Below are 16,280 nucleotides of genomic sequence, written 5' to 3'. Positions count from 1 at the left end.
ATACATTTTTCGATTTTTGTTACTTGCTTGTTAGTAGCCGATTGTTAGTTTTGATAAGGATATAATAAAGACGTCCTGTTTGTATTTGATTTCGAAAATACTTCAGCCAATATTCACATCGGACAATGCATACAAAGTAGCTATGTCCATTTCAATGTTTCATTGACATTTCAATAGAGTGCTGATTGCTGCCTAGATTTAGGTTTAGTTTGGAAACGACATGCTGATATTTCTCTTTTGATATTCGCTTTAATTAGCAATTTGTGTGCTGATATTTCATTTTGATGTAATTATTTTTATTTTTTATTATTTACTGAATCTTTCCAAATATTGGAACACTATCTAAAAACTTTTTTTCGTAATTCCATAATAAAATCCATTTTCTTTTTAAATATATAATAGAGGCAAATGGGAAGGAGGCTCAGATGTAAAGTGATACTACCGCATATGGACACTCCACATTGTCAAGCCGGCTGTATTTATGAAGAACCTTAAGTCAAATTGATTCAAAAATATTACAGTGGGCTGCAGGTTTCGCTTAGTGGTAGTGTGCGGCAAAAACTTCCTTAAAAACGCTAAGGTGTAGAACGACGGACGTCGAGGTGATACGGGTAGAATTTCGTATTCTGCCGTGACGTCCGATGAAGAGACTCAGCTACAGGTATTAATCCGGACAACTCCTCTGAACGCTGACGATGCTAGATGCATAGACACCCCACATCACTACGCATCGCCAAGGGATCAAGCCGCGCTATTGATTAAACCCTTTTATGAACGAAATGACCAATTCATTAACGCTTTATTAAAATTCACAAATAGAGTTGCCCACTTTATCTCATAACCTTAATAGCCTGAAACCACGAAGTCATGCTGAAAATAAACAGCTTTCCATGCTTATATGTGGCTTCCATGTCATATTTTTAAATCGGATCAGTACCGAGACCATCTAATCTGCAATCCGAACCAATAAACTCTTAAAATACCTGACGTATATTTTCTAATCGGTGGTTTTGGATATTTCTACACGATTTTTATTTACGAGTAGCGAATGAAACTTTACCGTGAAACTGCGGCACTTCATCAATTTACACCATTGGCGCGAAATTGTAGCATTACATCATATAGCACTATAGCAGGTGTCGGTATGATTTGGATGCTGTTAATGTCATTTTTCATCGCTCCACTTTGCTCTGTGCTTAAATTTATCATCTTGCAATGTCAGTCGAGTAATGAGACGCCAAACATTTCATCCCGTCGAATAATGTACTAATATCTTTAGTCTATTTTTTATTATTTTTATATACATCTTTTCTTAATATCCAAATAATAAACTATCGGCAAACTGACACTATACAGCAGTTTTGCCTAAAGATTATGACTGTAAAAAGTAAGATGACTTTTTGTTTATCACACAATGAATCCCGACTATTAACTATTTACAGCTGTCAGCAATGACATCAAAATAGCGGTTACACTTACCGCACACAATACATCATACAAATAATAACACATAATCCTCGGTAATTACTATAGTTTTAGAACATGGTAAAATTAGTATTAAACACTAAATATAAATCGGCTCTACGTTAGATTTTCGCCAATTCGTAAACACAACTGTTAACATATGATTAGTGATCAGGGTTCTTTAAGCAATTCACTTATTCCGGTGTGTATAAAATTTCCCATATAACATAAAATTTATTTTATGATAGTTTAAGCAAGCAGGGAGTTAGAAGTTCGTTAGTAACGAGTTAGGTAAAGCTTGCGTTGAAGTTCCCAACGAACATTTATTATGTATCACTGCAACTTAGACTTTTTGTCGTTGTTTAGAACTATCCTTAAGTGAAATTGAGTTCATAAAGAATCGGTGACTTTACACATTCCTTTAGTAATATTAGTTCTTAGAAGGCATAATGTTATAATACTTGTTATTACGAAAACAAATATATTGAGGCAATATAGGTACATACATTGTTTTAACTAAAATCAAAGAAACTAATGGCAATAGCCTTATAATCACCCCAACATATTGGTGTCTCTATGGAATGTATTTCCCGAAATTGTCGTTCTTTCCTCTACGCAAAATTACTTCATCTAGATTGAACACAAGTAACTGCTACTGGTGTATTTAATTAATGTAAAACAGAAAAGTATGCTTAAAACTATATTTTGTTAATATTTATATTTCGGTGTAATTTTACCTCAAAACAATTATATTCCGTTATTCGCTTCGGCACAAAAGAATTTTTCCATTTGACAATTCATGAGAGCCTTTACCAGTTATATGAAAATTAATTTTCGTCCCAAATCAAGGTAAACTTGACGTCGAGAAGTATTTCAATATTACCCTTAAGATATAAAAGTGAAATGGTTTTAAAAAGTTTGCATTTACTCCACATTTGCCTGCCAATTTTGCTTTTTATTTGTAAGGGCCAGTTTGCATAGGATATGTTACGTTTGGAAGCAAATAATGGTTGGGATCCGGGTTCATATTAGCCTCTTTTGAGTCATTGAAATCACATCTGCGGGAAAGTGGTTCACGCTAGAATTCAAATAAATTACTGGATTATCTGCCCTGGATTTAAAATAGATCATCCCTGAGGTATTAGGTTCGTTCACCGGCTATACACTAATGGACTTTTTTTACGTCTATTTAACGGTGGAGGAAAGCTCTTGAGAAAACCAGCTTGACTTAGCCCCAAAAAGTCGACGGCGTGTGTCAGGCACAGGAGGTTGAACATCTACTTGCCTATTAGACAAATGATTATGAAGCAGATACAGAAATCTGATGTGATTATAATTAATTAATCCGAAATATCAAAGCTATTTGGACATCGTCAATTTTTTTTTGAAACGATTCTTTCCAAAACACCTAACTTTGAAAAAAGTAGCCAAACTCACACGTTCCAAAACATAGTTTGGATATAATTAGTATGTTAATTTCATACTGTAATCAATTCTAGCTGACTTAGGGTAGGCGGCGCCGCCCCGGTCGACCCAGCGCTGACCGGCCAATGTTTTTAATTAGCTAAAGAGGCTATGTATCAAACCCCGGGACCATTATTTCACCAAACTCTAGCAAACAATGAGTTGCCATTTTCCAAGAAACTGGAATTTGGGAATAAAAAATTAATAGGTCGCTCGGAATTGGCTGAGTACTGAATAATTTTTTTGATCTTTTGTGTCGCAGCTAACAACTTGGTTGAGATGAAATCGTCATTTAAGCGTTTATTATATTGAACTCATCGCTTAAGTTTTAATTAACTCTCTGTATCAATGATGCCAGTTTTGTGCAATTTCTTTGAGAAATTATGGGAAGAGATGTACATAAATTTTTCCGTTCCCACATGTTCGGAATTCACGAGTCACCGACGGGGAGTGCCCGGTCCTTTAGATTTGTCACGTAGCCTATATAGTTCTAACACGATGAAGTTAATTATTATTACAAAGCAGGCAGATAAATGCTATACGTATATCCAGTGTATGGCAACATTAAAGCGTGCGAATATTTTTTGCGAGACCCACTCAACTGTTACGGCCGAAATGTAGAAGGTATCTCAAAACAAAGTGCTGTTTTAATACGAAAGCCTGGAGTGGCCAAATATATTTACACAATTTGCTCTCTTTCCTTTTGTTGATTTTTGTTCTTATACACTGATTTGGTTTTTTGTTTTTGTTTTATATAAAATTATCGATGCATAAATATTTTATTTCTGTAACATAGATTTTAGAGTTTAGATTATATTATACCTCAAGCTTATTAGTTACATTTCACAGACTAAATCGAAAAGTTCATTCATAATAATTATGACCTATGAAGCTTCCTGAAATGAGTAACTATAATAAATAATATAATTATAATGAATATGCATAAGATTGCGCATTTTGCGCTAAAAAACTCGCTACGCCTATATTTGCACACTCTCTGCTTAAAGCCTCAGCTAGCATCGGGATACTTGGCGTTGACATATCGAATGACGTTCAGTTTCGCGGTCATTTGGAAGGGAAGGCTTAGTTAGCCTCTAAGAAGCTTGGTGTGCTCAGCAAGGCGAGACGGTACTTCATCTCGGGCAGAGATGGGGAATCTCTCTGTATTTATCTTGGATAGTGGTCAGAGGAGTTGTTCGGATTTATACTTACAGCTGAGTTTCATCGTTAGAAATCGAGGCAGAATACGAAATTCCACCAGTATCACCTCGACGTACGTCGTTCCGAAGGTTGTTTAAGACAGTTTTTGTCGCGCACGACGTCTTCTTGGAACCAGTTGCCCGCCGAAGTATTTTAGTTTTTTTTCTTTTTCTCAGTCTTGTTTTTTTTAGTACCAATTCTTAAAAGGCCGACAACGCACTTGCAAGCGAATATTTTTTTCAAAATTAAAACTTAAAGAATAATAATAATCCCTAAAAATACTGTCTTAACAGTTAATAATTATGGTTCAATCATATATATTATACTATAAAACAATATATATATAGGTACTTTTTATAGTATAATGAACGTTATATTATTTGTAATTCCGTTTACCGAACAGCCTTTCGAAAACTTTACTTTTTAGAGTATAAAGTATACTCGTCTTAATATCCATTAAACAAATGCCTGCTAATAAAATGTTTGTTAGGGCAATCAATCTCCAGCGCGACGGAGCACGGTTCTTTCATAAATCCAAGTTGCACCGTTCTGTCGCCGCTCACAAATCATCCGTACGCCCTGACGACGGCCAAAACACGGGAGAGACGTATATTTTAGCTTAAATATAAAATAGAAAACACTTACTGAAAACTTTTACAAAAAACATCAACGTAACTCTTAAATACTATATATTTCTCTGGCGTAATTTTGTCGTCGTGTTTCACACATGCACAACTAAGCAATACACAAAATGAATTTAAACAAATACTATAGATTTTTACTTTTCTTATTACTGGCTGGTTAAATGTTTTGAACTTCAATGTGTCCGGAGTACGGAATAGTTTTCACGGAGATTTTAATGTAGGTCCAACCATCGTTAGGCTTCATCTCCGAAACACTTATTTCCTAGATAATTTAACTTTTTCGGCAAGTATCATCTATCGTCTTCTGTTTATATATATATATATACTAGCTGACCCGGCAAACGTCGTTTTGCCATGTATATTATTTCCAGGAAAGAATTTCTAGTTCAATAAAAATAACCTACCTACTATAATAAAAGTAGGAGTACATCGTAGAGGGGTGGCAATTAAAGGTTGTATGTATTTTTTATTCTATATTATAAAAAAATAAAACCAAAAAAAATGTCTAAAAAATAAAAATTTGGGGTGAACACCTCTTATAACTTAGAGGTTTGAAAGATTTTTAGACTTACTGAATATGCATACAATGCAATACGTTCTCATATTCGAAGGAGTATGGGAACGAACATTGCGACACGATAATTTTATATATAGAGATTAAGTATTATCTTTCACAAATGAGAATGCAATACAAATCATATAAATTTAATAAATCACTTAATTTATGGATATATCTTAACTTAGACTAAAGCTTAAACAAGTAATGATGTAAAATGAATTGCATCCTGGTTGGTTGCTCTTAGACTATTTTCGTACACTTTTTGTTGGCCACAAGTGTACCGTAAAACGTCGAGGCATTTACCTAAAACGTTTCATCCGTCCCGGGTCGGATTTTATTCCAAATAATGCATCTCCCGACGGGCAGATTTTTTATTATTTACCTTAAGCGAATTGAAAATCAAAACAAACCAAAGGAATTGTTTCGTCTGCAATTGAAACGTTTGGGCGTTGCATAAACAAATATAGATGTATGTAACACTAACACACCTCAATAAGGTTTACATATAAGAAATAAAATATGTAATATAACAGTCGTTTCTGTCCAAAGTCGTAGACCACCAAACTATAGCATTAATTTATACCCGAAAAAAGTTGTTAGAACTTTTGGCTGCACAATCATAATACAAACACATTAAATTCAATTAAATTCAATTCTGCTAATTATCCGGGGTTGACTGCGGTCACATCGGTTACACAAGTAACGAACCGAAGGCTGTCCATTTGCAGTTTGATAATTGCTTTTAGCTAACTTTTAAATTTACCTTAAAGTTAACAAAGTATTTTAACATCATACTCCTGGAACAATAAGCCGATTCTTGAAGCAACATTATTAATATTTTCTTGTTGGTAAATAAAATGATTTTTTTTACTTACGTTGTTCACAAAATTGTACCACTGTAAACAACACGTTGCGGTGTTTACAGTGGTAATATTTTTCCTACTAAATATGTGATATCTTAGTGTCAAAACAATAATAGCAATAATATATAGTATTTCTATCAACTCATTATTTTTAAATAGCTGTGTGCAAATAAGGCAAAAGCTTAAGGTATAGTACAGTCACAGAAATAAAATAATCTAACTTTGAATGTAGCAGTATTATATGAAAATCCATATTACATAATAATCATTTTGAGTAAAAATGTTTTTTAAATACAATTTTCTACACTTCGTCAAAGAAGAAAAGTCAACATTTTTAAAAATAAATTCCAACTTTTCAAAGCAGCAGCTTACATAAGCTTTAAGTTTCAAAGAAATCCAGATTTCTCAGTAGTTATCTGAAAAATGAGGCGGCACGTTTTCCATTCATTATAAACTTTATCTAGGAAGTACATAGAATTTAACTGTTAAAAGAATAAACCTGTGCTAGCATTACGCATTTTTTGCATTTATGAATATTATCCAGCACTTGATATACTATAAGAGGTAACCTGCATACATAAAGGTTCACTATTGATTTTCCGCCTCAATTAATAGTTGTCTCAAAATAACCAAGGTTGCAAATTTCAAGATTGATTGTATGTAAATATCAATCAAGCTTATGACTCTTATTTATACAATATATAGTATAGTCTATAACTGACTATATTATATATAGATACCTTTTTGTATAATTTTATTGAATCAATATCGTACAGAAAACCATGAATTCGGGAACGTTTTTTAAGTTTGATAAGATAATTAAAAACAAACGAAAGTACTTAAATCATGCAATGTTTGATAGAATGGGTAAATTATCTCTATATATATATAAAGTTCTCGCGCGATCGATGCTTATGAATTTTTTTATGCATATTCAGTAAGTTTGAGAATCGGCTACTATCTATCTTTCAAACCCCTAAGTGATAAGGGGCTGCCCACCCCAAAAGAAAATTTGTTTATATTTTTTTATGATACAGCCTACAAAAATACGTACAACCCATCGACGGTCAACCCCTATTTGTTGTCGTATTAGATAGATTATTTTTATTGAACTAAAAAAATCTTTCCTGGAAATAAAATACATGGCAAAACGACGTTTGCCGAGTCAGCTAGTGTATCTTTATAAAAAATTTCTATAAGCAAAATGTGTTAAAATTATAGAAATTGCTATTATAGTATAAATTTCAACTTTAACCCCGTATGTGTTCTGGAGGTATAAGATTCGAAGATAAAACGAAAAATAATTTTAAGTTATTATTCCGTGTATAATGTATGTCATGTCATATGTAATTTTTCCTGTTTTGGTGATTTTAGTTCGTAAATTACTTATTTCCTTATCAATTTAAAGTACACAGAAATATTTACTATCAATGTTATTGATTGTTCAGGTGCGTAATGTTTTCTGAAGCGTTCACGCGCTCTCGTCTTCGCTTGAGAACACCCCTTATTGGAAACATATTTCTCGTATTGTCTTTGGAAATGTATAAAAAAAGATATTGCAATGTTTCATAGTGAGTAATATAACACTCACTCATTATATGTAGCTTTTTCCCATACTAGTTAAACTTTAAATATTTTATATAAAACCTTCTTTTTTTAAATAAAATCTGTATTTAATATATAACTCTAAATAATTCTAGTAGAAAAAATAGTTCTCCTTTTATCTCCTTTACTGTAGATTTTAATTGCGACGAATAACATTGAATGCTATATATTATGTTTTAGATAAACAATTAAGAATTGAGAAATTTATAACCAAAAAAAAAAAATTTGCTTACTACACGAACAAAAAATATTACTATATATTTAAAATTTTAAGACAAGCGAGGATTAGGATGCTACAACGGTATCATAGTGAGCTTGAAGTGAGTCAGGGCTTAAGTTAATAAATCTCTGGATCCGCCCCTTAATTGTTCTTATCTCAGCCCTCATTCCAGCTTTATCTCTTTATACTCTCACTATTTCAAAGATAATTAAAAATTACATTCCCAGTTAATCTTTTATGCATATTAAGTCCTTCATATTATAACAAGAGCTTGTTTTAAAAGCATGGAATTACAACGGCACTCAACTTTATAAAATACTTATGCTTTGTCAGTAACTTTTACATTAATAGAAATATATGCGATTAGAACTATGCGATTAGCAAACCACACTATCAATTTTTAATTCCTCTGTAAATGCGTATTACAAAATGATTAATTAAATTGTTAATGTGTAAAGTCCGTAATTGTTTTGAGCTTTGTAATAAGATAAAAATACGGTATGAAAATTGATAAATAAATAATCTTTCACTTTAGATAGAATATATGGATAGGTTATCCTTTATTCAAATATTAACGTAAAATTTTGTTAAACCGAAATAATATTTAGGTATATATTAGTGAAAGTTAAAGCACATTATCGAATATATCTGAAAATGGACACGGAATTTGGTTATCCTGCATCAGTCATGTGATTAAACCACCGTAATATTGTTACAGCCTTAATACACTTAACATCACTGCGTTGGCTTTTAAACCATTTCAAAAAAGTTATATTTGACGTAAATGTTATAATATTATTATCGAAAACGTTCCTTAAAAGTATTTTAACGTAACTCAATAACATTGTCTATTTAAATCAGAGTTTTACGTAGCACCAACTTCGTCGAACTTTCGTAGCAACTTCGTGGCAAGGTGTTACACGCACAGATAATCTGCATATGTAGACGACTTTCTGTTTATGTACATTACTTTCTGTTTATATATCTTATCTTTTGAGTAATTTGTGCATTTTATAACTCAGTCTGTAATATTAAAAATGAATGCACAATATACCACACAGACTAATATCCGTTCCATATCTGAAAATACGGGATATGGGGTATACAATTTCTTTGTAAACACCCCCGTCCCCCTCTCCCCTTTTTATAAACCACATTTATTAATTGGTAAATTTAGCCTGTTGTGCCTGTCAAGTTTCTCTGTATCCTTGGTAATGACTGGCCAGTTTCCTTTCACGATATTGTCAAAGCGGATATTATAATGAATAATCAACACTAACAATTTTCTTATCCCACACATAGTATAACAATAATATGAAAGCTAAAATCCCTTGTTTATACAACCGTTTTCAGTCCTTTTTGTAATGGAATTATATGAGCTGTCGACAGACGACACGTACTAATTCGACTATTGATTATTAAATTAGAGACCCTTATCGAGAGTGACCTACGAAGTGGAATCGACGGGCTCTGATGTATGGAGCAAATGAATTACGCCTGCGGTGAATTAAGAACTTGCTTTAGTTAGAAAGCTTTTCGTTGCGTATATATTTTTGAATGCAGATAACTTTGTGTCTGTTGAAAGACTTAGAGGTCTTTTGTGCCCGCTGATTTGCCGTTTGATTATTAAATAGATCTGACGTGTGTAATCAACCGCAAATCAAATTGATAGACATTAATTTAGGAAATTGTAGTTTTTAGTAAAAATTAGTTAAAAGTTAAGTTAAGTGACTCCAATATGTAGTGATACGTGATTCCTTTTGATTTTCAATCAAAGCGTAATTGTATTTTTATTTTCTATTAATCAATTAATTTTAAAGTAAATATTAAACAATAAATTGTGTATAATTAAGCGAATGCTTTAAGTTCTCTTCATCGTGACCATGCTATAAATAAAATTAAATTAGAGTAACCTCGAGCATATTTCCAAAAACAAAAGGTACCATTCGTTTGATTCTGAAACAATGGTGTTTAAATTAAATTTAACTGTCGAGTAAGACTTGCTAGAATGAAGTACGGTATAATTGCGCAGTCTGGAAACGGTGAGAGCCTCCCCTTTCTAACTTGTTGACCCATTTCACTAACTTCATGCTGTATGGGTTTTTGCAGGCGCTGACGGTAAATGTATGGGCGTATTGCGATTCGCTGCGTGCTATTTTTATTACAAAATAAAGCGAATGCTTAAATAATGTGTAACTTGTGAAGTGCTGATCTTATAGTATTTTTATGGTAATTTTAGTTTGGTTTGTAAATGAGTCTCTAAATGTATTTAATTTGGAATTTATATGCGTTGAAGTTATTTCTAAAAATTTACTGACAGCGTGTTTTAAGGTGAGAACTCAGTTAACAGACGTCGTTTAGAGCCTATGTAACATTACGTTACTACCGAATTTATTATAATTAAAAATCGTTCACTGTATTATTTTATTAAAATACGTCTTACCATGCGTTTTCTGTTTGAATATTTTATACAATAATAAAAATGCTATGAATTGTTAGTTTTGTGCTAACTAATAATTCTCAGCTATTTCTCAGCGATTTTAATAAATAAATTCTTCAGTTATGCTTTTGTTATCGAGAAAATAGTTTGCATTTTCATAGAAACTATTATACATTCTTGAACTGAGGATTATTGCATTTGGGAAAACGTCAAATTGATCAGAAATTTGGCCAACATAGTTATCATATGTAATGTATTTCGCTCATATTAGCTTTAAGAACATTGCAAGGAAAACGGAAGTATATAGAATATTTTTCTTTTCGAAAGAATGATATTGCGTGATTTATAAGTGATAAAAATATTACGCTATGCCGTTTTCACATAGATTTATTTATAAATTAATTATAAAACTTCTTATGAACACGATTATTATCTGTATTAAAACGATTTCTTGTTTCAGACCGGCAAACACTATCACCGCACTTCGCTTCTCATCAAAGCGTTCAACCACAAATTTAGACTGGACCTCGAGCTTAACACGTAAGTAAAAAACCTTATAATAATAATAATTACATATATGAACGGCAGAGGTAAGTAGTAAAGGAATTTAAAATTTATAGAAATAATAATAATCTTTAACAATATTCTCCTTTGTAACTTATTATTACCAAGTGTATCTCACAATTAAATTAAAGTTCAAGTGACTCTGACTCTGATTAAGAGATTCTATTAGTTTAGTTTTTACTGTTTTACTGTGTTTTTTTGCTTGTAATTTTTATGTTCTAATATAATTTCATATATCGTATTGTTTGTGTTTATGTTTATGTTACTAGAGACGTCATATCTTCTTTCATTTTTAAGCATGCATGTTGTTTAGTACTATAAATAAACTATATGTTATTTACCGTTAAACGAGCGGAATCTAAACAAATGCCTCAAAACCATGCTCTTTATTGTTTATCTCACCCTTACTAGTAGTTATATACAACTGCTCCGCTTTAACCCGGATCCATAACTTGTCAATGGAACAGTGAATTTCATTTATCCTCAGCGAAAATTTGTTTTTCAATGTATAAATTGTTTTGTGTGTCGGCGATAAGCGACGTTTTTACTGTTTTTATGGTTTGCATAAAATAGTAGGGAAATTTACTGTAATGTATGGGACATTTATTCCTTTTTGATTGTCATGATACTTTTGTAAGATTTTACTACGATCGAATCTTATAAAAAATCTTTTAAAATCGTTTGTTTTAGTGCTTATTATAAGTTAATCTGAACGATATATTGCATTGTTTTATACAATAGTTATATCAAATATGCGTTGTTTAACGAATTTCCTAAAATCTAGCGATTCAATTGACCACCTAAATATAAATTCCACACAATATGCACCTTCGGAGATAAGGCCTGTACAAAAATGATTGACTCCGTTTCGTTTTTAGGACGACTTCTGTCATATTATGCTATGCATTCTCTTTCAGCTATTTGTGCTTAAGCCCCTGAAATGATAAGATCGTGTTTCACTTTAAGTTCTAAGAAATTCTCACTTAACTTTAGCAAACCTTTTTACAATTTTCCATACAAATCATCAGTTTAACGTAGATGTTGCTATTTAGTATGTTTATATTTTATTATATATATTTAACAAAGAAGTACAATCAACGGCCAACTCTAGTAAAATATAATACTTATTGGTGTTTCTGCGGATACGTGTGTGTTTATGTGTGCGTGTTTGTGAGAGACTATTTACTTAATAAATTATTTTGTATGAGCCCCTTGTTTTACTAAAAATTTGATAAAAAAATACTGGGCACAAATTCTAGTTATGGAGTTATTATTTTAATTCAGATTAACAAATGTTTTATCAAATCGTTTTTACATTTTATCTCTAGCACTTCTGTTGATGAGAAGCCCCTTGTTATAATTAGAGCTAATCCCGTCTACAAGGCGGATACAGCCTTCGGGGAACTGAACTTATCTAATAGTTTATGTTTTAGTTAATTATACCGAATTCAACCGTTTCTGATCGTGTATTTGTTGAGTTTCATCCATGGATTATGTTTGTTATTATAGTATCCATGAACCGTATAATTGTTGTGAAGTTTACCCCTCATTTTATACTCTCATGTAATACAGATAAATTTGTTGTAGTTTAGAGCAAAATGCTTGCGTGTTTTGTTCATTGGTTCACTTACAATGCGTATAATGAAACATGATGTTTTTGTTACGGTTATTACGGAGATGTATTATTTTATAGATTTTGTTTATCTGGAAAGTTATACGTCAAATAAATATTATCGTTACATGAGGTACAAGCATAGTTCCTATTAAATATGTAGGTTGAATAAATGTAAAGAAGCCTATTGGATCCGTAATTACTGTAAAACTAATACTGACACTCGATTTAAAAGATTTCGAAAGATATTAATAACTAGCCCTCTGGAATTGAGAGTGCCCATGGGCGGTGGTATCACTTAACATCAGGTGAGCCTCTTGCCCGTTTGCCCCCTGTTCTATAAAAAAAGCTGGCCCCGCGAACTTTTCGCTTTAGTATAATTATTTTTTACTTAGCGTACATACCAACATATAATATTTTGCTATGCTAGAATAAAAACCTAAGTACTGAACAGAACTAAATTTCTCTCCAATAAAACCTTCCTCGGAGTTCAAGGACAAAATAAAAAAAAATCTTTCGTCTTTGATTTTTGCGCTGAGAAACATATTTTCCGATTCATTTTTATTTTATTTTGTAATCCAACAGCTAACATTTATTATATGTAACAAAAAGAATACATAATATTTACAAAAAAGTTCAAACATTTACCAAAGGAGAAAATTATTAAAACTGTCTGATGGTGTGAAAGTGAGGGTGTGTATATATACCTGATATGGTGATGTATCATGATGCAGGTGATTTAGTGGTATGGATATTCTTGATATAGATATATATAATATAAAAACGAATTAAACATCTGGTACCATACAAGTTAAGTTATTGTAGTGATATACTAATTGATGTTTTAATTAAATATAAGAAGAATGAAAATATAAAACGTCGAAGGCTTATACTAACAAGAAAATACGAAATGAATTAATATCGCGATTCACGCTCGCCCGGACCTAACGGAATTGAATGGAAATGCATTTCTGCTGTAAAAAATCTGATTGGCATGAAAAAGCCTCGGTCCTCCGGTTGTTTATACATCGGTTTAATGAAGTCCCGTCGAATGTTCTGCGAGAAAGCTGTGCCATGGTATAAGTTGTAAATAAGAGCGAGTTCACCTATCTCTTTACTAATCGAACGTTTATTTTTTATACAATTTCCACTCACAATGGTGATACAATAAAATTTTGTAAAGCAATAAGAAAATACTTGCAACGGTATGTAATTATTATTATTAAAAAAAACATGTGTGTGTACTTTTGATGATGATGTGAAAGTTTTATTATATTTTTTTTTATTTTTTTATTTATTTATGTAATAGCAGGCAAACGGGCAAGAGGCTCATCTGATGTGAAGCGATACCGCCGCCCATGGACACTCACATTGCCAGAAGGCTCGCAAGTGCGTTGCCGGCCTTTCAAGAATTGGTACGCTCTTTTCTTGAAGGACCCTAAGTCGAATTGGTTCGGAAATACTTCAGTGGGCAGCTGGTTCCACATAGTGGTGGTGCGCAGCAAAAACTGCCTTAGAAAACGCTCAGTTGTGGAACGACGGACGAGGTGATAAGGATGGTATTTTGTATTTTGCCTTGACGTCCGATAATGAAACTCAGCTGCGGGTATTAGACCGAACAACTCTTCTGAACACTCCCCATGGTAAATGCGGTAGAAGATGCAGAGGGACCCAACATCTCTACGCTACGCCAAGGGATCAAGCCGCACGGAAAGTTATTGGTCGTCGACGATTCGAACCGCTCTTCGTTGAATACGGTCTAGTGGAAGGAGCTGGTACTGGGGAGCTCCCGCCCAGAGGTGAGAACAGTATTCCATGTGGGGCCGAATTTGCGCTTTATAGAGTTGCAAGCGGTGGCCCGGAGTGAAGTACCGTCTCGCCTTGCTGAGCACACCAAGCTTTTTGGAGGCTAATTTAGCCCTCCCTTCCAAATGACCGCGAAACTGGACGTTATTCGATATGTCAACGCCCAATATTCCGATGTTAGCTGAGGCTTTAAGGAGAGTGCCTTCAAAGAGGGGAGTAGCGACAAAGGGAGTTTTTTTAGCGGAAAACGCGCATACTTGTGTCTTCTTGGGGTTAAATTGGACTAGATTTAGTCTACCCCAGTCCGAGACTCCACGTAAAAGAGTTTCGACTTCAGACACAAGTTTGTTCCGGCACTCATCAACAACAGCCCGAGAAATACCTGCCCTGCTCGTGTAAAAAGTATCCCCAGTGCTGTCGTCCGCATAGCAATGAAGGTTGCTAAGTTGCAACATATCATTAATATGCAGAATAAACAGGGTCGGGGATAGGACACAGCCTTGTGGGACACCAGCATTGACGGGTTTAAGGTCGGAGCATGCTCCGTCGATGACGACCTTAATGCTCCGATCAGCGAGAAAGCTGGAAATCCAGTTGCATAATTTCTCGGGGAGCCCATAGGCTGGAAGCTTCGAGAGCAGTGCTCTATGCCACACCCGATCGAAGTCTTTCGCTATGTCCAAACTTACCCCCAGCGCCTCCCCCTTGAATGTATTATCTAGTAAATAAAGTTTATTTGAGCATCACAAAATAATTATTTCTCGATAATTAAAGAAATGGACATTTTTTATTTATATGCTAACTTCAGGGTGTCGGTTTTTTGAGACGGCGTGCGCGCGCATCGTATAAATTAACTTTCATATTTTTTTCTAACGCGCCAATTGAAGTAAAACATCAATAAATATTGTTGTAATCTAATATTATTAAATAGGATTTTGATTTGTCTAGGTGCCTATTTTGCAATCATCGTATTGCCGGCCTTTCAAGCATTGGTACGCTCTTTTATTGAAAAAACCAAAGTCAAATTGGTTTGGAAATACTTCAGCTGGATCCACATAGAGTGCGCGGCAAAAACTGTCTTAGAAAACGCTCAGTTGTGGAACGACGGACGTCGAGGTGATACCGATGGTTCTTTGTATTCTGCCATGACGCCATAATGAAACTGAACACACTCCATGGTGAATCGGGTAGAAGATGCAGAGAAACTCCACATCTCTACGCAACGCCAAGGGATCAAGCCGCACAGAAAGTGACTGGTCGTTGACTATTCGTATCGCTCTTCGTTGAATATTCAGTGTGTGATATGAGTTAAAAATGTATCAAATTTAACAAAAATACCTTTACACGCCTACGCTTATAACTTGTTTACCGATAAGTCTCAAAGAGTGTCAACGATGTGAAGAGCTTACAATTTGAGCTCCGGATTGGAAAATGATGCGGAGAAGTAACGTGCATTACAATGGCGTGCGCTGATTGATTGATATCGTATAATCCTATCGTTCATCAGGCTTTCACAAAAAAAACTCAGCACTCCAGAATTCGGGGCTATATTTAAACATCTATATTATGTGGAAATTCTGTATTGATTATGGGCCGATATTTATGTCTAAAGAATGTTGTAATGTGTTACTTTGGGTAGGTCAAATCTCTAAATTTCTTCTTTATTGCTTTAAATAGTTTAGAAATGGTTTATACATATACGTGAATAGTAAACATCATTGTTATACATTTCAAAACCATAAATAATGTATTTGATAAATGAAACCGCTCCGAAGGTTTCTAATATCGATTAGGTTAAAATTATTATTTTAAACTTAAACGACGCGCTTAATTTATAAC

The 16,280-nt window shown here is 33.4% G+C and overlaps 1 protein-coding gene across 9 annotated transcripts in view; it reads left to right on the top strand.

Moving 5' to 3' along the window:
- The window catches only part of LOC123708244 (disintegrin and metalloproteinase domain-containing protein 11), a 259,659-nt gene that overhangs the window by 136,871 nt on the left and 106,508 nt on the right, over positions 1 to 16,280 (top strand). For all 9 annotated transcript variants that reach the window (XM_045658852.1, XM_045658848.1, XM_045658851.1 and 6 more), the window contains one exon: positions 10,920 to 10,999. In XM_045658852.1, coding sequence (XP_045514808.1) covers positions 10,920 to 10,999 — 80 coding nt within the window. The remainder of the gene's footprint in view (positions 1 to 10,919; positions 11,000 to 16,280) is intronic.

Source organism: Pieris brassicae, chromosome 4 (genome assembly GCF_905147105.1).
Source record: "Pieris brassicae chromosome 4, ilPieBrab1.1, whole genome shotgun sequence".
Classification (NCBI taxonomy): Eukaryota; Metazoa; Arthropoda; class Insecta; order Lepidoptera; family Pieridae; genus Pieris; species Pieris brassicae.
Note: the sequence above shows the minus strand (reverse complement) of the source record. Positions and strands in the feature narration are given on the sequence as shown.